Source organism: Protopterus annectens, chromosome 12.part0, assembly GCF_019279795.1.
Source record: "Protopterus annectens isolate FY-2018-M chromosome 12.part0, PAN1.0, whole genome shotgun sequence".
Classification (NCBI taxonomy): domain Eukaryota; kingdom Metazoa; phylum Chordata; order Ceratodontiformes; family Protopteridae; genus Protopterus; species Protopterus annectens.
In genome coordinates, this window is record NC_056746.1 from 206,894,478 (window position 1) to 206,922,201 (window position 27,724).

At 40.7% G+C, this 27,724-nt stretch overlaps 1 protein-coding gene across 1 annotated transcript in view; it reads right to left on the bottom strand.

The window, feature by feature from the left end:
* The window catches only part of ABCA3 (ATP binding cassette subfamily A member 3), a gene marked incomplete in the record, with an annotated part of 1,818,321 nt that overhangs the window by 504,461 nt on the left and 1,286,136 nt on the right, over positions 1 to 27,724 (bottom strand). The window contains 1 exon segment of the mRNA XM_044089258.1: positions 21,210 to 21,404. Within this exon segment, the coding sequence (XP_043945193.1) occupies positions 21,210 to 21,404 (195 nt within the window).

Below are 27,724 nucleotides of genomic sequence, written 5' to 3' on the forward strand. Positions count from 1 at the left end.
CACTGAATTCCCATGCAGGAATAAAACCCCCTAGCTTTAGAAAATCTGGCCAGGAAAACAGGACACAAGGAAAGTAAACTCAGATGTTACGATTTGCTGTTACAGTGACCCATGAGAAGACTATCTTGAACTTTTCATTTTCTGTTTTATAAATTTGCTCAGTTTTATAGGTTCATAGGTAGGTACTAGGCTATTAGCCCTAGGGCCTATATAAGCTTAGCCAAAAAGGTACCCTGGCTTTTGCCACCCAAGAAAATGATTTTCCTGTGACCCTGTCGAGCAAAGCCACAGAAGTGATCCCTGGGGTGAATTTCCTATTTCCCATCCAATCATCAAGATTTTTCTTGGAGTGCTAATGAGGAGCTCTGTTTGATATAGATGGGTAGTCTGTTCCAAAGTATGGGAAGTCTCTAGGACAGGAATCTATCCCTCCACCATGTTCTGTTTAATGTGGTGACAAGGTTTAGGTCCCTAGAGCGTGTAGCTTGGAGGCATTGGGATTTCTTTAAGTGGAGCATGTCCAACAGCTCTAGGTTTGACATAGCTTTGTATGTTAGGCAGAGATCGCCTCTGAGTAGGCGATATGCGACAGAGTAAAGCTGGAGTTTTTTGAGACGGTCTGAGTAGGGCATCTGTTTGAGGCCAGTAATCCTCTTTGTGAGGCATTTCTGTGGCCTTTCCAGTTGTTGTACTAAAAGGGGTATTGCACTCTATATATTGGGTCTAATGAGTAATGAGTAGAGGGGGAACAATGACCTCTTTTTTTTTCTGGATGAGAAACCTTTTGTGATGAGGTGAGCCACGTAGAAGGATTTCCTGACCACTGTGGCGATTTGATTATCAAAGGAGATATTACTGTCCACCTGGGTCCCAAGGTCTCATCACACTTTCGGCATCAAGTAGACTACCACTTATATGGTAGTTCATGGTTCATAGGTAAGTATTAGGCAATCAGTCTGCAGACCATTACAAGCCTAGCTAATATCCTTATTTAAAAGTTCCCTCCAGCCTCAATAAGAGCAAAACATGATACAGCAGGGGGAGAACGTGAGACAGTCTCTCCAGTTACCTAGGTTTACCTTGAAGGTGGCAAGGATGTTGCTACTCTTGGCTTGACATGTATGGAAGTTTGGTCCACAGGTGAAAGGACACATCGGGGTATGGAACTACAATGTCAACATGTCTTATTTACCTGTTAATGAAGGTTTACTTCCTTTAATCAGGTATTTAAAGTAGCATTTGTTCTGTAAAGCAAATGGAGGTCAAAGAGGGTTGGATCTTTCATGGTTCAAAAGGTTACACACAGAACTCCATAGAGAAGTCTTTAAGAGACTGAGTACATTGAAAGAGTTGCCAGTCTGTCCTAATAACTAGGATTTTTTAGGCCACTGATCTTTTTAATTCTGAATCTCTGCAGTCTCTCAAGTTGAGTGAGATGTTTAGACAGTACACAACAAAAGGTGCCTTATATTCAATAATGGGTTTGATAAGATAAGAGTAAATGAATCAGACAGAAGGTTTTCTGAACGTCTGTGGAGATACGATAATCAAATGACAAACAATCAAGGATACCTAGAGCCATTACAATAGTGTCTAGAGGGATGCCTCATCTATATGGTATGTGTACATTTTCTGTTTACTAAAATGAAGTAGGCTACATTTTTTCACATTTCATTTGAGACCACTGTCTTGCATCAATTGGTGACATGGACTAACCCATGTTGGAGCAATTGTGAGTCTGTGGCGATCAAATAATACCCACTTTTTACAGTCAACTGCAAACTTAAAGATAATCACAGGCCAGACGTAAGTCCAAAAAATAGAAGCCAATTAAGATAGAGCCCAGCACTGAGCCTTGTGGTACTCCAGTGGTAAAGTTTTTGCTTACAGAATTGTCACCTATGACTGAAAACACATGGGGTTTGACAGACAGCTATCCACTGCACAACATGAAAGCATTTATATTCAGATCTAAAAGTCTGCAAATAATGCCTGCAAGAGGAAGTGTCAAAGGCCCTTGCTAAGTCCACATATACTGTAGGTAATGCAGGACAACTATCCAGTGCTTTGGTTATTTTTCAAATAAATGAATGAGATTAAACAGTCAGGACCTTTCTTTGACAGGTCCGGAATACTTAATTCTTTGGAAACGAGAATATACTGAATAATCTATATTTGTATTCTGCGGTCTATATCCATGGCCAACGTGTCTGTGTGTCTGTGTGTCTGTGTGTGGAACAATTCTGCTCTGGGAAGGGACTGCTACAAAAATTCTGTGAAGAATCCCAGAGATACAAATGTTATGACCAAGAGATTTGTTATCGTCCCATAATGTGTTCTGAAGACAGAAAATCTGCATCCTGCTTGACAGTCTGTGTAGGTGCAAAAGCCATTGGATGATGGATTTGTATCCCATAACTGAGTAGAAATTAAAATTACGCACTTACCATAATGCTGTTGTCTGCTTCCATTCTTCCCCAGTGGATGATTTTTCAGATCAGTCTTCCACCGATAAAGACTTTGGATCCTAAGCTCAGCCTCCTACCCTTAACCGTAACTCCTTGCAAAGCCCAACATCACCTCAGATTGAGTTTGCCCAAAGAATACAAACAACTCCTTAATACTACTACAAGAGATAACCCAAAGGTAATATGAGAGCTCATATAAAAAGAGCACTTAAAGAGCCTTTAGAATGGGTTAGTCTGGTCATACAAGGATAAAGGAATAATGAATTCCATAATTAGGCAAGGGCATGGGGTAGGAGAGGAGTTGAGGATGGATGGAAGGTGACACAGATTTATCATTATGGCAAAAACATAACTTTCATATCTGACGTCTCTTCCATCCATTGATAGGTAAAAGTCACCAGCTAATAATGTCCTTGGGTGGTTTCATAGAAAGATATTCTGGAGGACAGCAGAACCAAATGATGCCTCTAGACAGTAAATCCAGTTTATAATGGGATATGAAGGTAAACATATGACCAAGTAACAGCTGCACAAACATGACCAATAGCCAATAAGTTGTCAAAAATGCCACAGATCTAGCAGAGTGAGCTTTGATGGGTTTAGGCAAGATCAAACTTTTTTCTTAGTATACATGTGTAATGCAAGCAGACAACCATCTTGATAAAGTGACTTTAGAAACTCCATGACCCAGCTCACTTACTGAAGAGAATACAAGGTTACTCAGACTTTCTGAACGCCAACTCTTCTCTCTCAAAAGTATGAGAATCTCTCCAGAATGAGACATCCTCAAAGGGGCAATCTGGGAACCCTCCCTGTCATCAAGTGTAGTGTCCTCTGTGAGACACCTAGGGAAAAACCCCATGCCTTCCCTTATATGAAGGCTTTCAAATTACCTTCCCAGTGGAATGATTCCAAGAGGACTGGTAAGAGATTTGGGAGTCCCCCTAAATGGAATGTCTCAAAACTTGACAGGCCCAGCTACCCCAAGTGCATTGGATGAGGAGGATCAGGACCAAACTGTGCTCTTTGTGTGCATTGGATGGAACTAACCAAGAAGTCTGCTCATCTGATTGAGTACTCTCTCTCAACAGCCTTGTTTTCAAAGCTGAAGGAAATCCCAAAATTCATCTGGTGGGCGCTGAAGCAACTTCTCCAAACATACCCTGGAATTCCATTCTGTTTGGTTCTGAGGCTGATGCCATCATCAAGTTGTCCAGTGCTAAGGCTCCAAGAGGAAGGCATGGATCTGAAATCTTGCAGTTGAACATGTGACCACAGATCCAGCACCAATGCTTCAGCTTGTAGATCCTTCTGCCTCTGATGAGACTGGAGCCATTCAGGTCAGAATAGAAGAAAGGATCCAGTACAGACAAGCTCTGGGAGATGTTCAGATCTGTAACTCCTAAATCTGATAACGCGTTAAGAGCTACAACAATACAAAGGGAAGAAACATAACTCCTGGTTCCAGCAGTAGCCAGAGCCAGGAGGTCCCCCAAATGAATCTGGGTCCTAAAGAATTTCAACATCCGTTCTACTTCTACTTTGGAGAGGCACCTGGTTGACCAGAATGACCACAAGGAAGAAGAAGTGTGTGGAGGTCTTGATGGCTAGTGACTAATCCTTTCTTGAAGAAATGGAGATTGGTGCCAAGGAGAGACTGGCTCTGGGAGAGGGGAAGTTTTTGATCTGATAAGGATTTGCTCAGAGAATAGCACCAGATATGAAGGTTTACAGGACTTCTTCTCCAGATATGAAGTGGCAAGGACAGATGAAAACTGATCAGGAGTGTGCTTTCTTGGCTTCTTGGTCTTTTCTTTAGGCCTCATGGCTTTTCCTCTTTTGACTTGTCTAAGAACTTTTTGGAAGAAGGGGAAGCTCCAGAATAAAAAAATAAAGTCTTGGCCAATTCCCCAGCAGGGGCAAGGAGAAGTTCCTTAGGGATAATATTGTTCTTTCTCCATAATGTCTCAGATGCCAAAGGCAGTGCAAGCAGCACTCTGAGCAGCCCCAAGGCAGTACAAGCATTCCATGTGATCTAATTTGGTATCCCATGGATGCAGACCACACACCTTTTTTAAAACATTAAAAATGCAAATTCTAAATACTAGGAAATTCTTAATACAGAAATATATATATATATATATATATATATATATATATATATATATATATATACATACATACATACATATATATATATATATATATATATATATATATATATATATATATGTGTGTGTGTGTGTGTGTGTGTGTGTGTGTATGTATGTATGTATGTATATATATATATATATATATATATATATATATATATATATATATATATATATATATATATATATACATATATACATACATACATATATATATGGATATTTACCAAAAAAAGATGGCACCAAAGGCATGAGGAAAAGAAGAGAGTGAAATAACTATCTATCTAAACAACTATGAAAGGGGAGGCAAGGATATAACTACAGTAAATAGATTAAAGTACCAAAAGATACTTATCTACAAGAATGAAAGTGATGTATCAAGGAAAAAGTTCTCACAACCTAACCCATGTCCGAGTAAAGGAGAACTGTGCCTGTTATCAAAGGAATGGCAAAGGAGATCTGAGGTAATATTGGGCTTTGTAGGAGTTATGGGTAAGGGGAGGAACCTGAGATTACGATCCAAAGTCTTGAGTGGTCAAAGACAGATGCAAAGTCAAATCCAAAGATCCATCTGTTGAGGAAGAGATGGAAGAAACAACATCAGATAAAAATTTATCCCACTATGAAGGAGTTGCTGCTATCTGGTCTGCTTCCTTATGGAAATGCCAGTTTTTTGAGGTAATTTCTACTGTATTATTTACATGGGTTTGATTACTTCATTAAATGTTTCAATTTTTTTACTCGTTTTAAACACTGTAGAAATTTTGGAGCTAGGGCTTTAAAGAGGAAAGCATCAAGAGATGCTTTTTAATAGTCTGGTGTTTTATGTCTTTGGGGAGAGGCCAACTACTAACTTATGCAAGCCTGTTTATGGCAGAACCAGAAGTAGTAGCTTGACAGATGGCATTTACTATGTTGTATCTACATCTGACCATGTGCATCTCCTACCATGACAGCTGACTGAGTTAAGGTTTTCTCTAAAGGATATATCTGACACCTTTCAGAAAGGCCATTGGCTTGTTTTAGGCATCCGGGCTAATATTGTACTATCTGGGTATGATAACAAATAGGCCTGAAATTTTGGATGACTGAGCTGCAAACCTTTCTAAATCTATCACATACCTTACTTTCTTTACCTGATGATAGGGTTACCAAGTACACGGGTGATGCTTCACTGCTTTTGAGATTCAACTGCTTCCATAACAATGAAAGCAATAACAACTGCTGTACAAGAAAGCTAAGGTTTTAAAGGTACTTGAGAAGCAATCATTGTTCTTAATGAGCAGGTGGCACCACAGCTGATTCTTAACCTACTTCAATAAATGGGTCAAAAAACATCAGTGAATTGTTATTAGACTAGACACGTGTAATGACTCAGCTTCAGTAGCTTTAGAAATCACTTAAGAGATGAAATCTTACTGGAGAATCATTTAAAATATGCTTTAACTAAATTAAAGGTATCACCAAAGGACATATTTTGGAAACAAACCAGAAAATAAATAACTGTTATATTTTGTACCGGACCCACAACAGTTATGCTATCTAAAAAGTTAATTTATGATTTTCCTCTTCAGGTGATGAGGATGTGAGTTGGTTCTTTTGCCTTTCTGCAAACCTTGCTTGAAATAAATGGTTTAGGTTAAGCCTTGAAGCTACTTGCCACCTTCTCCAATAAGTCAAACCATTCCTGTGCTACTCTCTTATACTCAATAAGCACAGAGCTTTTGGCATCCAGGGGGACTGATGGCTAACTCACAGGTGTCCACACCTCTGTTGTCAGAGCAGCAATAACCTAAAGGTATAATACTGCTCTTATGCAGTTATCTGCACAACCAATGACTGGGTCCCAGGACATCACCACCAAAACACTGAGGAATGAAGCTACAGAAACAGCAAAAGTCTTCAGAGCCAGAAAGAGCTGCTGAATCAAGGAATGACTCAAGTGGAATGGATAGAGAGATTGTCTTAATATAACTTTAAGAGTTTCCTCACTTAAGCTATCCTAATTTTTACTTCTCCTTTGAAATTCTTTAAAAAAGTATGCTTTGTTAGAAAGGAAATTCAAGTATGCTTCACCTCAAGAACTCAATAGGTGAACTTTTACTCTAGTGCCTGACAAAGTGGTACTGGTCAGATAAAGTTAATGCAGTTTTTTTTAAGTAGAGATAACCCTACTCTTCTTTTATTTATATTTACTCAGTTTCAAACAAAATAGCAGAATGAGAGGTAGGACTAACAGAAAAAAAATCTAGTAACTTTCTGTATTCAGTGAAACCCATAATGTTCTTATTTATCCTATACAAAAATGTTCTAGTAAAAGTGGTGTAGTGAACACCATTTTAATTTCATATAATATAACTTTCCCTGAGAAGAATGATTACCATAAGAGTAAGTGTTGGTGACTTTCTCAGAGGACACTAATTTTGCACAAAGAAATCAGAAGAACTGCTTATGCAGAGTGCTGCAGTGCAAAAAGATAAAGCCATGACAATAACCCATGTTCAATTAGCCACACGGGCACTAGAGGGACTAGGAGGGGCTACTAGGTGGACGTAAGCAGATGATGCCAGCTTGCCCACCTTTGGCGAGGGAGGCAGCAGTGGCCTACAGCATTGGCAAGACCTGCAGGAGTGCAGAGGTACCACCTGCAGCAACAGGCCTAGTGATGCTTGTACCGTACTACTTATCAGGATGTTGGCATGTGCAATCGAGTGCGTATACTTACTGAAGCTCGCAATGCTGCCACAGGTGTGGAGGTTCGGAGCATAAACAAAGTATCCCCACCTTCCCAGCTGATGAAGACACCACTCTTCGTACCCAACTATTGCTTCCTAGGGGAATGAATTGGACAGTAAATTCTCTTCTCTGAGAGAAACAAATAAGCCATCTGGGTGCTAAAACAGGTGACTTGGTCATCACTGTGAGGGTGACCAGCCAAAACAAAAATTAAACTGGGCTTACAGTCTGAAGCAGAATATTAGTAAAGTATTTTAAGAATACTGAGTAACTATGCCCACTGCAAACTTAAATGGAGTGGCTTATTTGGCTTGGGAACCAAAGGAGAGTTTCTCTGTAACTCCAATAGCCATGGCTTGATACTACACCAATGTGAGTTAGTGATATCTGACTACTGAAAAGTTCTGGTTGAAGACTGATGTCTGCTGGGTACAGATATTTCAATACATGTATGTTAATTCTGAAGCTTATAGAAACTGATATTTGCATATAGACACACAGACTATATAGGTATAAAAGGTACGCGAGTATGTAAAGTATCATCAAAACCACTTTTTATCACAGCATGAATAATTTCAAAATTACATAGAGACTGCATTATACATAAAGAACAAATTCAGTATTTTTTCAGGTAAGTAAACCACTCTATCTTCAAACCCCCACAACTTAGTATAAGCTTCCTCATATTGTATAATAGAGCAAAAGGAGGAACTTTCTCAACTGCTCCTAGATCTTGCACCTACTAACAAAATTAGAATCAATGTGCAACTATAATTCCTGTTGTAAAGTCACTTGAATGTGTGTACGTGTCTCTCTCCCTCTTATATATATATACATATATATATATATATATATATATATATATATATATATATATATATATATATATATATATATATATATGGATCCATACAGATCCCCGAAGACAAAATCACCGAAACCAATTTCGGTTTTGCATACTTGTGCAAAGGTGCTTTTCACCGAAGAAACACTTTCACGTAAGTATGCCTGTTTGCGAGACTGCACTATGGTGTGGATAAGGGAACATTCTGTTTTCCTCTCTGTAGTGCGGTCTCAGAGTGAGAATATTAAAACAGGGGGTGTGGGGGGTGCAGGGGGACATATATATATGTGTGTGTATAAACATTCACACACACACACATATATGTATATATTTCATGTAGTTACTTGACATTTGACTAAAAGTACTTTTGACTGAGCTGCATCTGGTGGAGAAAAATAAGAAAGTACATTGGGGTCCGGATGGAGAGATGAAAAGTCAGCAAGCAAAGGAGTGTAATAGTGCTAAAATTGAATTTATCCTCAAGTCTTGGTCAGTACCTTCTTGAGGTGGACCCTGCTTTTCACAAAATCTCACCAAGGTGACACTGATATATAGACTGTATTTATATAGCATATATCATGGACAGAAGTAAATCAAAAATAAAAAAAAGCTGGGTGCACAAGACCCAGGATAAAAAAGTCCCCAATCCTGGTAGGTGCACTGGTGCCAGGACTGGAAAAAATGACAGTGTAGAATCCTCAAAATAAGGAAACAATCCTACAATGGGGCCAGGCCAGGCTCAGGGGAGGATAGCCCCCCTGTTGTAGAAGGAAGAAGTAGTCCACAAAAACGACAAAAATTGATTGGTCAAAGAAGAGCCATAAAGATGACAGGGTGGACTATTGAGGATAAGAAATAAATTATGTATTGTTACTATTATGTAAAAATCCCAGAATTTCCAGGCACAAGATATATAAAACGATTAAGAGAGAAATTAGAAGAAAGAAAAATACTTCCGCAGGAAAAACTGTCACAAGCTTCAAATAAAAATTTACTTTCATGAATACAACAAATTTTTGAAAAACAGTATATAGATCAAGAAACTTTGATCTCTTTGGAAAAAGAAGCGTCTGAGAAAGTGAGAAAATATAAACAACAAAACCTAGATGTATTTGAAAAATACAAAAAAGAAATATGGACATGGGAAAGAAAGAGAGATTTGATGGCGCAATATTTATGGCAAAGGAGAAAGCCAAGTTAACTAACATGCAGATGGCAGTTTCAAAGATATTCGTAGAAAATACAGGCAAAGGCATCCAGATATGGAAAATTTCACAATAAAAAGACTAAAAGCACAAAGAAATTTCACAATAAAAAGACTAAAAGCACAAAGATTTAATGTAGAAAAGATGAACAGTAAAGTAGAAGTTAAAGAAATAGAAGTTGGAGTTACGGAGTGCCTGCGAAGTGAATGATTTAATGTAGAAGGCCTAAAACAGACTACATCACAGCATGATGGAGTCGGTCCCCAGATAAAGGAAAAGCAAGATCATCAAAAGAAGTGTGAAGAAGAAATATGGACATGGGAAAGGAAAAGAGATTTAATATGGTGTAATATTTATGCAAAGAAGAAAGCAAAACTAACTAATACAAAAAGAGCAGCACCAAAGATATCTGAAGAAAAATATAGGCAAAGGAATCCGGATATGGAAAACTTTACAATACAAAAAATAAGAAGACTAAGAGGAAAAGTAGAGAAAGAGATTAGTAATAGAGAAGTCAAAGAAATAGAAATTGAGGTAATGGAACAGCTGCAAAGAGAAGGATTCAGTGTAGAAAATCAAATGCAGAAAGCACCACAAAAGGATAGAGCAATGGATATCCAAATTAAGGAGAAACAAGTGGAACAGAAAGCAACAGGTCAGGTGCCATATCAAGATATTTTGGAGCCTTCCACAGGAAACCAGTATAAAAGTTCACTTGAAGCTAGACAGGAAGGAAAGGAACAGGAAACTCTGATGCAGACAATGTTGAGGAGTGATAGGCCAGTGAGTTTCCATATGACAAAACAACAGATGGCACAGGATGAAATTAAAGAGAACGTGCCACAGGAAGATGCTATAGAACTATATAGAATCCCCGCAGGAAATGGAAAACAAGGGATGTGCCCTCAGTATGGAAGAAAAGGAGTTAAGAGAAGAGTTGCTTGATTTAATAGACAAAGACAGATATATCAAGATCAATGAGAGAAATAGACTGCAGAAGGTTAATAAAACCCCAAAAGTCAGAAGCTTGATAAAACAAATGAACACAGTAATTAGGACTGTCCATAGAGATCCATGCGATATAACAGAAATTAACAGAATATATTACTTTGCTGCAAAATTAAAAACTGATGGAAGTTCTACCACAGGAACACAGGGTAGCGAGGGAAAAAAGACAAGAAAGTGAATACCATCATGGAAATATCAAATAGAGAAAACTATAAAGCAGCTAAGACAAAAAGTGTCATTGTTAGAAGATTACAGAAGAGGGAACAGATCAACAAAAATATTAAGAAAGATAGATGTGATAAAAGCAATGTGCAGTACTAGAATAGACCACGATCTATTATGTTCTACTGGAGATAAACTAAAAATTTAAAAACAGGCAGAAAGACTTGGAAGACACGAAGATAAATATAAGGGAAAAGCACAAAATTAGAAGTTATGTACCTACCATAACGTTCCATGTTAGTTGTCTTCTCTCGCCTTCTTTCTTGCTGGATGGGTTTGGAGCCAATCCTCGGCTCCGACTCGGCACTTGCTTTAGCTTAGGAACTCCTTTTACCAGCTCGAGGCAACCCTATATCCCATGATGCAAGGCGGAACTACCTCAGATCTCGTTTGGTAGCTAACCTACCCTGCTAAAGACTATCCTAACATAATTAGGAACACAAGTTCCTAATAGAAGTCCTCATATGAAGGATCCGGAGGAAACAACCTAATAGGAACTCTTCAAGATCTGTCCAGGCCAGGGGGAAGGAGGGAGGGACGCAAGAAAGAAGGCGAGAGAAGACAACTAACATGGAACGTTATGGTAGGTACATAACTTCTAAATGTTAAGTTGTCAATCTCGCCTTCATTCTTGCTGGATGGGACCGCGTCCCTAGCACCTGTATCCCGGGTGGCTCAATGGAACAGACTCTTGAGAACTGTGGAACCAAAACTGGCCCTATCTCTGGAGGCCAAGTCCAACTTGTAATGAGAGACAAAGGTATGGGCGAGCCCAAGTAGCTGCTGCACAAATGGTATCAATGGGTAGTCTATCCTGAAAAGCTGCAGAAGTGGATAGACTCCTGGTTGAGTGTGCTTTTGGCTTAGAAGATAGCTGCTTGCCTCTGAGAGAGTACACATAGGAAATAGTGGAAGTCAACCATCTGGATAAGGTCACTTTAGATACTGGAAGACCTATCCTGTTTTCTGCATAGGAGACAAATAATTGGTCCGATTTTCTGAATTGTTTAGTTCTATGCAAATAGTACCTGAGCTGACGATGGACATCCAAAAATGCAGTTTCTGTTCAGCTCTGTCGGAATAGTTTGGGAAAAAGACTGGTAGGTCTATAGATTGGTTAATGTTGGTTTGAGATACGACTTTGGGGAGAAAGGAAGGGTTAGTTCTTAATGATACCCTGTCCTTATGAAAAACCAAATAAGGGGAACGAATGCAGAGAGCTTGAATCTCGAAACCCTTCTTGCAGAAGTGACAGCCAGTAAAAATATAGTTTTCCAGGTCAATAACTTCAAAGAACATGAAGCAGACGGTTCAAGGGAGGTAGTATCAAGGATGCCAACATTAAGTTTAGATCCCATTGCGGAGGAGGATGCTTTATAGGTGGTTTTAGGAGAAAAACTCCTCTCAGAAAGGCCTTGCATAACCTATGAGACATAATGTTATTGTCATGCAAGCCAACATGATACTTGGAAATAGCAGCCAGTTGTACTTTGACTGTAGATGACGAGGATCCTGAATGAAAATCCTCCGCCAGGAAATCTAAAACCGAATGTACAGGAGCAGTAAAGGGATCAATATTTCTGGAATTTGCCCAAATAGAAAAACGTCGCCACTTGCTAACATAAACAGTCCTAGTGGACGACTTCAAAGAAGACACTAAAATGTCTCTGACTGAGTCCGAAATCATCGGTAGCCTGGCTAGGGTAGGAAGTGGAGCAACCAAGCAGTGAGGTTGAGAGAATGAATGGCCCGGTGCTGCTGACCCGACTGGTGGATCAAGAGATCCGGAACTGGGTCCAGATGCCAGGGCTACACCAGAAGGTGACGATGCAGAGACGGAAACCAAATTTGTCGAGGCCAATATGGGGCAATGAGGATCAACTTGGCTCTCAAAATGGTGGCTTTCTGAATGACTTGTGGAATCAAGGGAAAAGGAGGAAAAGCGTACAGAAGTCCCCGGGACCAATCCTGGGTTAGAGAGTCTCTCAGGGGTTGGCCTGGAAGGGGAAAGAGTGAAAAAATCGGGGCACTTGTTGTTTTGAGGAGTAGCAAAAAGATCACAACAAGGAGTGCCCCACTTCAGAAAAATCTGATCCACTACAGATTGATTGAGAGACCACTCATGAGGCATCAGAATGGATCTGCTCAGCCTGTCCGCTAATAGGTTGGACCTGCCGGGGATGTGCGTTGCTATCAGAAACCGCTGAGAAGAGATCGCCCATTGCCAAAGTCTGAGAGCTTCTCGACATAACGGATAGGACCTGGTCCCGCCCTGTTTGTTGATGTACCAGACCACGGACATGTTGTCCGTTTGTACTGCAATAGTCCCTGTGGGAAGAAAGTCGTTGAGGGCTTGCAACGTTAAAAGCACTGCTCTCATCTCCAGGACATTTATGTGCAGATGGTATTCTATGGGTTGCCACGTCCCGTGGACCATCCTGCCCTGATAATGCCCCCCCACCCGATCAGAGAGGCATCCGTAGTGACTGTGGCAACTGGAGGAGGGGGAATAAAGGGTCGGCCCTGATGAAGAAGAGGGGAAGATATCCACCAGTTCAGATGAGCTCTGCACGACTGTGTGACCAAGACTTCGTGCCTCATCGGGAGACTGTGGTACGACCACTGCGTGAATAGCATCCACTGCAGAGGACGCATGTGGAAGCGAGCCAGTGGTAGAAGAACAATGGCCGCAGCCATAAGACCTAGAACCTTCATTATAAATCTGGCTTTGATCTTGTTGCTTTGCAATAGAAGCCGAGCAATTTTGGATGTCCAGAATTCTTTGATCTGTTAGTCTGGCTAACATTTTGACTGTGTTTAATTCTGCGCCTATAAAGGTGATAGATTGGCAAGGCAGCAGAGAAGATTTTTCGAAATTTACTGAAATTCCCAAACTCCTGCAAAGCTGTAGAGTGTAGTCTCTGGACTGAAGAAGCTGACACTTGGTGGTGGCGGAGAGGAGCCAGTCGTCCAAATAGGGAAACACCTGGAATCCTTGACGTCTCAGATGAGCTGTGACCACTGCCATGCATTTGGTAAACACTCTGGGGGCTGAAGTGAGGCCAAAGGGCAGTGCTCTGAATTGGTAATGACTGGTCCCTAGCCGAAAGCGGAGAAACCTTCTGGAGCGTCTGTGAATCTTTATGTGATAGTACGCATCCTGAAGGTCTATAGAGCACATCCAGTTGTCCTTGCCCAGAAAGGGCAGAATGGACTGAAGCGTGACCATCCGGAATCTTGCCTTCTTGACAAATCTGTTTAGATTGCTCAGGTCTAATATTGGTCTCCAATCTCCCGTCCTTTTGGGGACCAAAAAGAATCTCGAGTAGACGCCGGATCCTACCTGGTCTGCCGGCACAGTCTGGACGGCTCTTTTTTCTAGGAGCTTTGAAACCTCCTGTTCTGCCAAATCCCTTTGACCGGGTGAGATGTCTGGAAGGGATTGTAGAGGTACGGGAAACCTTTCGAAGGGGATTTTGTAACCCTCGGATATGATCGACTGTACCCACATCTCTTGAGATAGGGATTGCCAGGCTACTGGGTACAGCGAAATCCTTCCCCCGACTGCCAAGGGTGGACAGTCGGGCAACACCTCAGGGGTGCTGAAAGGGCTTCTCAGGAAGAGACTCCCTGTTGCCCTGGTTCTGAGGACCCCCCCTGCCTCTAGGGCGGCATCTATTATTGTTACCCCCTCTGCTCTGGGGGTAAACTGACCACGTGTGTCCGGTGTAGCTCCTTGGGCTTTACGGAACCACATCTTCCCCCCCTTCTGACCCTTGGGGTATGGTCTAGAAGGAGTGGAAAACTGGACTCCAACGGCAGAAAGAGTTTTACCGTCCTGCTCACACCTGGTCAAGGTATCCTTCACCTGAGGTCCGAACAAAGCCGAACCATCAAAGGGGGTATTAGTGAAGGACGCCTTAAAGGGGTCCGCAAAATTACAAAGCCGCATCCAGGCTTGGCGTCTAAGAGCAACTCCTGTGCCTGCGGCCCTGCTCGCTCCATCGGCCGCATAGGATATGAGCCGCATGGAGGAGTTAGATATGGAATTCTGGATTGCAAGCTGCGAGGCAATCTTTTCCTGAGCCCCAGCAGCAGAAGGATCCTGGACTACTTCACCCAGTTCCTTGAGAACATCTCGTTGAAGTCTGGTGAAGTGACAAAGATAATTCAGCGAACGCATAGCAAAGGTCGCTGAAGAAAACATCCGCTTTCCATACCTGTCCATGGTCCTAGAATCCTTGTTAGGAGGATGGACAGGTACTGAAGGATCCGCCAGTTCCTTCTTAGTGGCCGCCACCACCATAGCATCCACAGAGGCACCCTTGGAAAGGAACTGTTTGTCCGAAGGGGCCGTGATGAATTTGGATGGTTTCCTGGGGACAGGTTCCACAGAATCTGGAGCCGCCCACGCCTTCCGAGCCACTACCTGCATCAGTGGGTCGAAAGGCGGAGACACCCAGGAGGTGGAGGGTTGGGATCCAAAAGCCTCCAGGTATACCGACTCATCCTCGGAGGGATCAATGGAGGGCCAATTCCCCCTCTGTTTGAGGAGCTCAAGGATGTCTGAAAAGGAGACATCCTCAGAGGGGGATCGTGGGGAACCCTCCGACTCATCTAAGTCGGTATCAGATGTAATAGACTCAGGGGAGTCTGTGTGTTTCCTCTTACACGTCCTCTTCCGAGGGGGTTCCCCTGCAGGATCAGGAGAAACCTCGGAAGAGGAGGAAATTCCCAATGGGGAAACCTGGGGCGATGGATCCCTGGGCCTGAGAGCAAGAGGCTGGCAAGAGGCGTCTGCAGGCACTGATGAGGGAGGAGCTAGAGGGATGGACCGTTGACCAGGCTCAGAGGCCAGGACACTCCTCATCACCTCAAAGGCTCCCCTCCCCGGGAGGCCGGAATATCCCCGCTCTGAGGAAACAGGAATGCCCGGCTCCACTGAGAGGGAAGGCTCCGAGGCCGATGTCGGCGCCGAGCTTACCAAAGCCGAAGCCCGGAGAGGGAGAGCGGGGTCGGACAAGGGTCCGATGCCACTAGCCCCCTCGGAGCCGACAAGGGAAACCCGACGACCGGATCCCTCCAAGGAAGGTCTCAAGGAGGAGATCGGAGCCGAGGATGACGGAGCCGAAGGATGTATCGGCTCCGGCACCGAAACAGTCGCTGTCCCGAGAAGCTCCGGCTCCGAACTCCGATGTGGAGTCGGAGGAGGAAGTTCAAGGGGTGAGGCTATAGCCGAAGTCTGTTGAGACGGGCTATGGAGCATTTGGGCCAGTGCCTGAGACTTCAACAGCCTGCTTACCACCCTCTCCAAGTCATGGTCAGACAGCCTGGAAGATCTCGAAGATCGGCTCCGATGGCTCCGCTCCGACAAAAGAGGAGACCCCGGAGCCGAGTGGATACTCAGTAACGAAGGGGACCGAGATCTCTTTCGGGACGGAGCCATCGGAGCCGAAATCCCCTGAACTCCAGATGGAGCCGAAGGTTTCTCGGCTCCGATGCTGGATAAAGTGTCGGCTCCAGCCGGAGCCGACAAGGCTACAGTAGATAAGGTATCGGAACCAGCCGGCACCGAACCCACTACTTTGGAGGCAGATACATCGGTTCCAGCCGGAGCCACCGGAGGAGGCTTGGAAACTGAAGCCTGAGCCTTCGGTGGCTTAGAAGGTTTCCCAGACCCTGCCTTAGAGGGAGAACCTTCTGGCTTAAGTAAGCCATGGAGGATAAGTTTATTCCTCCTTTCCTGCAGGACTCTCTGGCTAAAGGAGTGACACAAAGCACAGGAGTCCTGCAGGTGCAAAGGCCCCAGGCAATAAACACAAGAAGTGTGACCGTCTGTCAGACATTTTCTGACAGCACGAGTCACACTTCTTGAAGCCTGAGACCTTGCCTTCCCTAGACATATCCTAGGTGGAAGAAACACAGACAAACCCCAACAAACACACAAAATTAATCCCCTACACACAACACACAGGTAGGGATTAACAACTGGGGTTTAAGGCCTAACTAAAACTTTTACACTAAGGTTTAAAAAGGAGTTATAAAAGTTTGAAAAACAAGGGAATAGGGTGGGCTGTATTCACTACAGACTATACTATGACTAAAAAGGTGAAAATAAAAACCCTAACTAAGCTTCTCTTTCTTTGACAAGAAATTCACTTACCTCTGCTGGTAAAGGAGACCTCTTTCGCTAAGCGGCAAACGAGATCTGAGGTAGTTCCGCCTTGCATCATGGGATATAGGGTTGCCTCGAGCTGGTAAAAGGAGTTCCTAAGCTAAAGCAAGTGCCGAGTCAGAGCCGAGGATCGGCTCCGAACCCATCCAGCAAGAATGAAGGCGAGATTGACAACTTAACATTAAGCAATTTACTGAGGACCCAAACAAGTTTTATAGAGAATTGGGAAATAAGGTAAAAGGAATTGATAGACCGCCAAAAAAGAGGAAGTAGATACATTTTGGAGAAGTATCTATGAAGATCCTGTGGAACATAACAAAGATGCTAAATGGATAGAAGTAAAAGAAAGAATAAGAAGTTTAAAGGTACAGGATATGAAATGAGATTGAAACAAAGTTGAGAAAAGCCTCTAATTGGAAAACCCCAGGCCCAGATGCAGTACCTAACTTTTGACTTAAAGTATTAACTTCTTTACATTAGGATTCTAGCCATGAGTAAGAACTATTTATATGCACACCCCAAACAAACACCGCACTGGTTAACAACAGGAAAAATAATGCTCTTACTTAACAGTGAACCTGCAAGCTACCCTAAAAATTAGATCAATAACTTGTCTTCCGACGGCATATAAACTATACACGGGGATTGACGCAGACAGAGTTTATAGTCATTTAAAAGAAAACTCAATTATGGCAGTAGAACAAAAGGGCAATAAAAGAAAGTCATATGGAAAAAAAAGGATCATTTGTTGTTATAGTAGAGAACTGTAAGAAAGGGAAGAATATGGCATGTATTGACTATAAAAAAGCATTTGATAGTATCCCACATTCATGGATAAAAGAGTGCTTAAAAATGTATAAGGTACATCCTACACTGATTGATTACATTACAGTAACCATGAAACAATGGCAGACCACTTTGCAATTTAACCATGATAAAGGACAGATTATTATCCCAGGGATAAAAATCCAAAGGAGGATATTCCAGGTTGACTTCCTGTCACCGTTGCTATTTTGCCTTGCCATTAATCCATTAAGCTGTTTACTTAATAGCTTAGGTCATGGCTATAATTTGCCTTCTAGGAAGCAACAAAGTATAATGACTTCTCATTTTCTCTTTGTCGATGATTTAAAATTGTACAGCTCATCAGATGAGGAATTGAAAGCACAGTTACAGGTTGTCAAAACTTTCTCAGATGATATTGGAATGTCATTTTTGTCTTGACAAATGTGCAAAAGTAACCTCTAAAAAAAGAAAATTGCAGCACCAGAAAATTTGGGGCAAGAATGTGATATAAAAGAACTTGAGTAAGAGGGAGTGTATAAATACTTGGGAATTGATGAAGGATCAGCAATAAAACATGAACAAATGCGAATAAAGCTTAGTAAGGAGTACTTTAGAAGACTTAAATTAAGCCTGAAACAGCATTGACACCTAGGAACAAGATCCAAGCTATAAATCAATTTGTTCTTCCTGTCCTAACTTATAGTTTTGGAGTGATTGGCTGGCCCCAAAAAGTGTTGGATAGATTGGATATTAAAACAAGAAGAATGCTCCATGCTCACCAAATGATTTATAAAAATCAGTGCATACCAAGATTATATATTCCCAGTTCTGAAGTAAGGATGGGCCTCCTTGAAATTGACTACATGTATAGATCTGCAATCGTGGGAGTCCACACATATCTACTGACCTCAGAAGATCCAAATGTGTTGAAAGTTTTGAAACACGAGGAGAATAAATCTAAGATGACATCTCTGCTTAATTTAGCATAAGCATATCGATGTCAAGCAGGAATAGAAATCAAACCAGTAGTGGATAAAAATCAGGCAGAAACAGAATGTGCTAAAAAACAAAAGAAAGACTATAAGGTGAAGGATCAGATGAGAAGGCAAGAAATGTGGAAAAAACATAAATATAGTTGCAAGTATAGAAAACTTCTAGAAGAGCCTCATGTTGATCAAGAACGAACGCAGGAATGGTTAAGGAGAGGTGAATTTACATCAAGAAATGAAAGGTTAATATTGGCAGCCCAAGACAGTGGGCTACATACACGGTTTACTAGGTCTACTGAACATGTGGGAGAAACAGATATATGTAGGTTTTTTGGAACCGAATTGGAAACAGTCACACACCTTATTGCTGGTTGCGACTCTCTTATGGCAGAGGGAGTGTATACTGAAAGGCATAATAATGTGGCGAGATTGTTACACTGGCGATTGCATAAACATTATGCTATCGAAGTGGCTGAAAAGCACTGGAAACATGAGCCACAGAGAATCATAGAAAATGATGAAGTTTACATCACATGGGATCACCCAATACCAACAGTCTAAAAGATAGATGCTAGAAAACTGGATATAGTGGTTCAAGAAAAGAAGACAAAAGTAGCATTGATCATTGAAATCGCCACACCTAGTGACTACAGTGTCTTGTGTACAGAGAGACACAAATTCATAAAATATCTCGATCTGCGGGCAAAAACGAGAGCCATGTGGAAGAAAGATACCCAGACAGTTCCAACAGTAGTAGGAGCAACTGGTCTTACAAAAAAGAATTTACAGTCATATTTAGATACGTTACCAATTCATGTAACACCATACGAATTGCAGGAAGAGTCATTACTGGATACATTGCGAGTGCTGCGAAGAGCACTTTTGGCTAACAAAAAGAGTGAAACAATGCTAATTTCATGAACTTTAATCGTACTTTGACTTAGGAATGGGGTCCATTCCAGTCATGGTATTAGAAACCCAAAACACGTGGAGAAATGAGAATCAATTTACAACTATAATTCCTGTTTTAAAGTCACTTGAAATGTGTGTACATGTGTCTCTCTCCCTCTAAAAAAAAAACATATATATATATATATATATATATAAACATTCACACACACATATATGTACATTTTTCATGTAGTTACTTGACATTTGACCAAAGGTACTTTCGACTGAATTGCATGTGGTGTAGAAAAATAAGACAAAGTACATTTCATTGAAAAGCCATTTGACTTGAAATGCCATTTTGTCAAAAACATACAGTCCAGGGAAGGTATTTACAGTGTTGTTTTGATCATGGGAGTTGTTAGAGTGGTAATGACCATCATCAGGTTGAACTCCTAGATTTGTAGATATTTGTGTTTGTCCGCCAGCACTGATTCACTTTGAATTGTGTTTCCTTTTTTCTTCACAGGTGTGTGATTGTGAGGTTAGAATATATGATTAAGGGGATGCAGAAGGGCTTGCCCCAGTGCAAAAGATCTTTTTGTGTTCAGAATGGTTTTCAATAAAATGGATTTCAGTCAAATTTACTTTCAATTATTTGTACCTACTTATTTTTCTTAGTCAAAGGTAACTTTGATCACAGAATCAAACTTGTCAGTTATGCACAGTTATGTTGTTGCTGTGCACTGCCAGCTGTTTGAAATACCAGTATTGTTAGGAAAAAGTACAGTGCGAATGTAGGACACGGCAGTTTTAAATGAATCCTTTGTACACTACAAAGGGTATGTGGGACATGTTGATGCTTGTATGCTGTGGAACAAAGATTGCGTAATGTGCTTTTACAGAAAGGAGGTGTGATGGAAAGCATGCAACCGTTTTAGGTAGTTTTCCTTTTTCTTCTCTTCTGTGCAACCTTGGAGTTGGTGTACATAAGTAGCAGGAGGGGGTGGGCACATCCTCCCTTACGGGGATTGCAGCTGGGCTTGCCACCCTGCAGAAACATTAAGAAACAAAACATTTTCTTTAAGTTTGAAGATTATTGAATAGAAGCATAGATTTGAAAATGGTGTCGATGTCAGTGTTTTATCTTTTGTGTCAATGTTCTGAGGATCAAGGTCAACAATGTGTTTTAGACATTAAGTACACACACACGTATGCATCTCTTTCTCTGTGAATACATATACATGTGTGTGTGTGTGTGTGTGTGTGTGTGTGTGTGTGTGTATGTATATATATCTATATATATATATATATTTTTTTTTTTTTTTTTTTTACACACACTATATAGATTGACACACACACACACACCTTTATACAGAGACACACTTCTTTTTTGGTCCCCACAGTACTTCTCCAGTTCACCATCAGTTGCTTAGACTGCTCCCACAGCACCTAAAGATCTGTGTTGTTTGGAATTACCACCTAAGGCAGAGGATCCATCAGGCGTCACAGATAGGGAATGAGAGAAGAATATGCAGCCTATCATCAAGTACAATTTCTCATTTTGAGATTGCTCAGTTTTTAGAAGGTTAGTAAGGGAGGTGTAACACGGAGTCAGGCAGCAGAAAACAGAGCCAAATCTGAAGCTTGTTCTAAAGGTTAAACTTCCTTGGGAAGACTGTTCAAGTACTAATACAAGGTAGCTTTTAGTTTCATAAACCTGTTCATAACTTACCTTTTTAATATAGCTGAGAATGCTGTAACCATCCACAAAGGCATCACCTGCTGTTACAGTCTCATCACCAGTTAGCATCTTGAATGTGGTGGTCTTCCCAGCTCCATTAAAGCCAAGTAAGCCAAAGCACTCTCCTTTGTCCACAGTAAGGCAGATCCTGTCTACAGCCAAGAGTGGCTCACTGATGTCATACACCTACAAAAAGAAGAGTGAAATGGCATGCTTCACTTAGCAGCTATATAAAGTAAAATAAATAAGTAATACGGATATGAAATTTAGGTTCTGTGGTTACAGTAACTGCCAATCTTAAGTGTGTAGCAGAAAACAAAGTCCACACATTTTTCAGTAAAACAGATGCCTTGCATGATCACACCTGGTAAAGTGGAGCACCCCTATTCATGATCTGTGTTACAACAGTACCTGCTGTCTGCCCCTAGATCCAAAGAGTGCTGTTTCTAACACAATGACAAGTGCCAATAGGGAACAGCAAAATCTAAACTTCAAAGCCACAAAGTCAGCAGAAGTCCACCAAACTAGCTATAGCTCCCTATTCGTTTACTGCTGTAAGGACAAAACTATATGTAGAAGCACCTTTCTATGACCCCAAATGCACTCATTTCTTCGCTTACCAACTCAATCCCCTCACATCACTCTCAGTTATTAAACCTAGGGTTTTCATAACGCCTAGTTCCTGCACCTCTTCTTATTCAATGTTATCAGCCCTTAACAAGGACCTACCTGTTCTACATCCAAAACCAAGTTATACCACCTTCCTTTACTCAAAATTCCACCCTGCTGTTAACAAGTCACCCTATTCCAAGGGAATCCATGACACATGACATGCAAACAGCGGTCATCTTTAAGCGTTTTCAGTTTTAAATTTAACTTAATATGAATTAATGTGCTTTTCACTGCTGTGTTTACTGTTCTGCCTGTCAATGCCTGGTTTGACTGCTGCTGCTGCTGCATTTACTCCTCAAGCTATTTACACAACATATTAACATTTGGTCAGATTTTTAGTAATGTATCAACATCATTACTTATGCTACTAGCTAGACACAGCCAAAAGAACAAACAACGGCATATAGACAGATAAAAAAGAGGTTTTGATGCAAAAACACGAGTGCAAAGTCCAATAGGAACATGGGATGGGTAAGGACACTCTATAATAAAATGGGATAGGTTAATTCGAGCACAAAAAAGGGAAATTGGCTAGGCTTAAAATGGTCCACAAGGGCAGTTAGCACAGTACTTACCTATGAACCTACAACAAACAAGGGCACTAAGATCCTGAAGGAACAAAGTTCTGGAAAGTAGGGCAGCGTGGCATATGCACTTCTCTAACAGATAAAGACAGATGATGGGCACTGGTGCATGCCCACCTCTGCCTTATCAGACTCATGTCTGTCCACAGAGAAGAGCAAAAGTCAAAAAGTATGGTCTTATGGAGTTGCTAATGTGAAAGAGAAGTTGCAACTCTGACTGGTAGAAGGAGAGGTTTTTGTCTTGTAGCTGAAAATAGGGGTAAGAAAATAGTTCTTCATGTGCAAAAGGTCCACCTAGATAAACAGAAATCAAAAATGTAAAAGTATGCTTCAAAGCAGCACATTTCAAATTCTGGCTAAGTAAAGAGAATGCACTGTGACTGGGAGTAGTACAATAGAGACGGAGAATGATTTCGGAATACAACAATATGCAAGTAATGCTAATGTGGGAGCAAGAAAAGTAATTCAGATAAAGGGGGGGGCTTTTTTTGTCTGCTATTTTCATTATTTATGGTAAATTATTTTAACAAAATACTTGTGCATGTTCCTTAAAAAAAATAAATAAATATATATATATATATATATATATATATATATACATATGCACATTATGTGTGTGTGTGTGTGTGTGTGTGTGTGTGTGTGTGTGTATATATATATATGTGTGTGTATATTATACACACACACATATATATATATATATATATATATATATATATATATATATATATATATATATATATATATATATATATCTACGTAAAAAAACGCATTTAGATGTTTACATATATATAACGTTTGCGGCCAAGAATGAATGGGGACAGTGGCAAAATGCTTTTCTATCTGCTGTTTTCAAGTAGCATCAGCTGTTTTTGTTTGCAGTCAGGAGTTTATTGACCTTAAGAACTTTTCTAATAAAACATGTTTTTTGTTTGTATACTTATTTCCTGCTGTGTGAAAAATCAGTAGAAGATGATGGTTTTTAATTCTAAACAACTATGTGCTTCAGAAGCAGGTGTAAGAAAGATGAGAGACACATTTCAATACATTACAGATTTACAGAAGAGAAAGCACGTTCTGGCAATCACCCTTTTACTCCCACAAGCTATGCTACAAGCACAGCTTTAAAAATGACTACAGATAAAATGGACAAAGAAAAGAGCACTTGGCTGCATGGACTCATGCTGGGTTTCATTAATGAACCAAGAAAACACGGCATGGATAGCAGAATACTTGATAATAGAGTATTCCTTTAACATTTGCTGCTAACTGTATTTTTCAAAATGTCATACAGTACACAAAACACATGCCATAACTAAAAAAAAGACGTAACAGTTTTCATAAGGAATGCAGTTTTACCAATAAAATACACAAGTGTTTTTTTGTGGTGGAAGAGGTTATTAGGCCAATTAATTTGAGTTACAAACCTCTATTTAAAATCTTATCAAACAACCAATATCCCTTAACTTCAAATTTTATATTACGGATCAGTGTGTGATTCATCTTCAAAAGAAGAGCACAGTGTTACAAGTTATTTCATATTATCTACTATCAAAAGATATTAGCCCAGACCTTCTGAACCATAGTAGGCTTTAACTAAATGGATTTTGCCCACACCGACATTTCAAGGAGATTTTCATGTTTTCAAATAAAATTTTTATAAGACCTCCACAGAGCTAAGGATCTTTAACCAATGTTTTACTACAAGCAATATTCAAACTGATGAGAAAACATATTAGAATATACTGCCCTTCAGAATTATTAAAGTGGTATGTCTAAAAAACACTGCATTTACAATTCTGAACATCATTGAACTGGTGTCCTTTGAAGTTACTGATGAAGCATGAATACCATTTACTCAACTACAGTTCTAAACTATATTATGCAAATACTCTGAAAATTGCCTTTGTAAATGGTGCAAGATGGGTTAAGTATTTTGTTCACAGCAGCTAATTAACATGAATTGTTGTTGATGTATGAATTTGGGATATAGGAGCATTTTGTAATGTCAGATACCGTCCCAATGTGAAACGATGCTTATCTTTTAAAGGTACAATGCAGTAGTTTGTAATGTGTGTATTAGAGAAATATTTATGGTTGAATATTGTACCATGCATAAAGAAAGAAATATTTATGGTTGAATATTGTACCATGCATAAAGAAATTCTTGTGAAATGCCATCAAGAATGACAAAAAAAGAATGTATGTACTTACCATAATGTTCTATCTGTGTTGTCCATTTTTCATTCTTCCTCAACTGATGGGTTCGGATTCCACATGGCCATTGCTAAAGCTCATAGCAAGCAAAACACTCCTGAGCTTATCCCTTACCCACAATGCACCAACCCTAAGTTACCTCAGATCTTGTCTGCAGATTTTTAGCAGAAAGGAAATAATTACTATGCATAGACAAAGGAGGTGAAAACTTGCATGCAGTCAGTACATAAAAAGACTATATCTGGAGCTCAATACAAAGGACAGTGATGTCCCCTAAAGACTCATTCTTCCAGAAGTTTGCAAAGGATGGGGGTTGGTGAGTGAGGAGTCGAGGAAGAATGAAAATGGTTAAAACAGATGGATCGTCATGGTAAGTACATAACTTCTTTATCTGATGTTGTCAATTTTCATTCTATCCTCAACTGATAGCACAGAGTCCCCAACTACCTAATATCCTGGGTGGACTCAAGGAAGGATGTTTCTGAGCACAGTTGAACCAAATGATGCTCTACCTTTGGAGACCAGATCCAATTTGTAATGAGTAACAAAAGTATGGGGAGGTAGCCCAAGCAGCTGCTGAACATATGTCGTCCACGGACGTCCTGAAAAGAAAAACTGAAGACGTTGCGATGGATCTAAATGAATGAGCTCGTACTGGCTGTGGTAATGTAACACGCAATTTTTTATAAATAAATTATATACAAACAGTTAACCATCTAGCTAAGGTTACTTCAGCAAGTAGTTTTCCCAATTTCAAGCCTGCAAAGGAAATAAACGATTGGTCTGTTTTTTTACGTCTTTTGCTCCATGCAGGTAAAAATGTAATTGTCTGTGAACATAAAAGAAATGTTAACATGTATTCACCTTTGTTATTAAATATGGGGAAGAAAATTGACAAATTAATGGACTAATTGATATTGGATTCTGACACTACCTTGGGAAGAAAGGATGCATTAGTTTGCAATGTAACTCTATCCTTGTGAAAAATCAAGTATGGAGGTTTTGAAGACAATGCTTGAAATTCGTCTAGCATATGTAACGGCTGCTAGAAAAACAGTTTTCCAAGTAAGATATTTAAGGTCACATTTAGCTGCTGCCTCAAAGAGGATATGTACAAGTGCTAGTAGTGCCAGACTGAAGTCTATGGGGGGGTTTTAAAAGGAGGTCTTAAAAGCAGAGTGCCTCTCAAGAAAGCTTTGCATAGCTTGTGAGAGGCTACTGAGGAACCTTCAAATCCAACGTGAAAGTTTGATATTGCTGCTAATTGAATTTTAACGGTTGAGGAACTAGCTCCTTCTTTAAAAAGTGGGGCCAAAAATTCAAGGATGTTATGTACAGGAGCTGAAAAAGCTTCAACATGATTTTGGTTGCCCAATATACAAATCTTTTCCATTTACTGGAATAGAGTTTTGTGTGTTAAAGGTTTATGTGAAGATAAAAGTAAATGGACAGATGAAGACAGCAAAGGTTGTCTGGTGATTAATGGAACTGGAGAAGCCAGTTCATCAGCCTGAGTTTGACATGTCTGGATGGATCATGTCTGTCAGGTGAGTCAGGAAGTCTGGAATTGGATCCACAATCCAAGGTTGGTAATGCAAGTGAATCAAAAGGAAGGGGAACCAAATCTGTTGAGGCCAGTAGGGTGCAATGAGGATGACTTTGCTCTTCAACATGGCAGCTTTCTGTAGGAATTTCAGAATTAATAGGGTTGGTGGATAGGCATATAGCAGACTGGGGGGCCAGTCATGAAGTACAGCATCCCTCAGTGATCCCCCCTGTGGGGAGATTAGGGTAAAGTACCTGTTGCATTTGTTGTTCAGGGGAGAAGCAAAAACCTCAAAACAAGGCGACCCCACTGACGAAAAATCATTTCCGTCATGTTCTTGTTGAGAGGTCATCAGGTACAAGAATGCACCTGCTCAGCTTGTCTATCACATTGGACTTACCCGGAATGTGCATTGCTATGAGAAAGTGGCTGGATGAGAGCACCCATTGCCACACTCTGAGTGCTTCTTGACACAGGGGGTAAGATCTGGTCCCTCCTTCCTTGTTGATGTACTAAAATACTGATATATTGTCTGTTTGAATAGCAATCATCCCCAAAGGAAGAGCATTCTGAAGAGCCTGCAATGTTAAAAGCACTGCTCTCATCTCTAGGACATTGCTATGCAAATTGACCTCTTTGGTGACCAAGTGCCTTGGACTGTTTTCCCCAGAAAGTGGCCTACCACCCCAACTCTGAAACATCCATGGTCACTATGGCCTTAGACTAAGAGGGACCAAATGGACAGCCTTGAAGAACCTGATCTGATTGAATCCACCATCAGAGATCTGTCTTGCATATTTCAGTGATTCGAATTAAGAGTTGAATGTGTTGATCAATTATCAACCATTGTGTTGCTAGCATCCACTGTAGAATCTTCATGTAAAATCTGGCTAAAGGAACTAGTGTTATTGCCACAGATATTGATCCTAGAGCTTGAAGGACCAAGCAGGCCAAAATCTTGGTACTGCAGATTATTTGTCTGACCTGTGATCTTATAGTTTGAACCCTTGAGGGAGGCAGTGAAGCTATCACTGACTGTGTTGAACAGTGCTTCTATGAATTCCAAATTCTGAGTTAGCTCCATTTGAGACTTGTCATAGTTTATGGTTATCCCCAGATGAGAATACGTCTGGAGAACCTGATCTCTTGCCCTTATTAACGGATACCTGGCTGGAGCAGTAATGAGTCAGTCATCTAGATATGGAAAAACCCGAGATCCTTGCAGTCTCAAGTGAGCTGCCACTAATGCCATACATTTGGTGAACACCCTTGGGAATATGGTGAGACCAAAGGGCAGAACTGGTAATGAATGGCTTCCAGATGGAAAGGTAAGTACCTTCTGGATCATTCATTTATATCTGATGGTAAACCTTCAGGATGTGTGCTAAGCACTTCAGTCGTCCTTGCCCATAAAAGGGAGACTGGACTGAACCATGACCACCTGAAACTTTGCACATCAAACTGACTTGTTTAAGTTGCTGAGATCC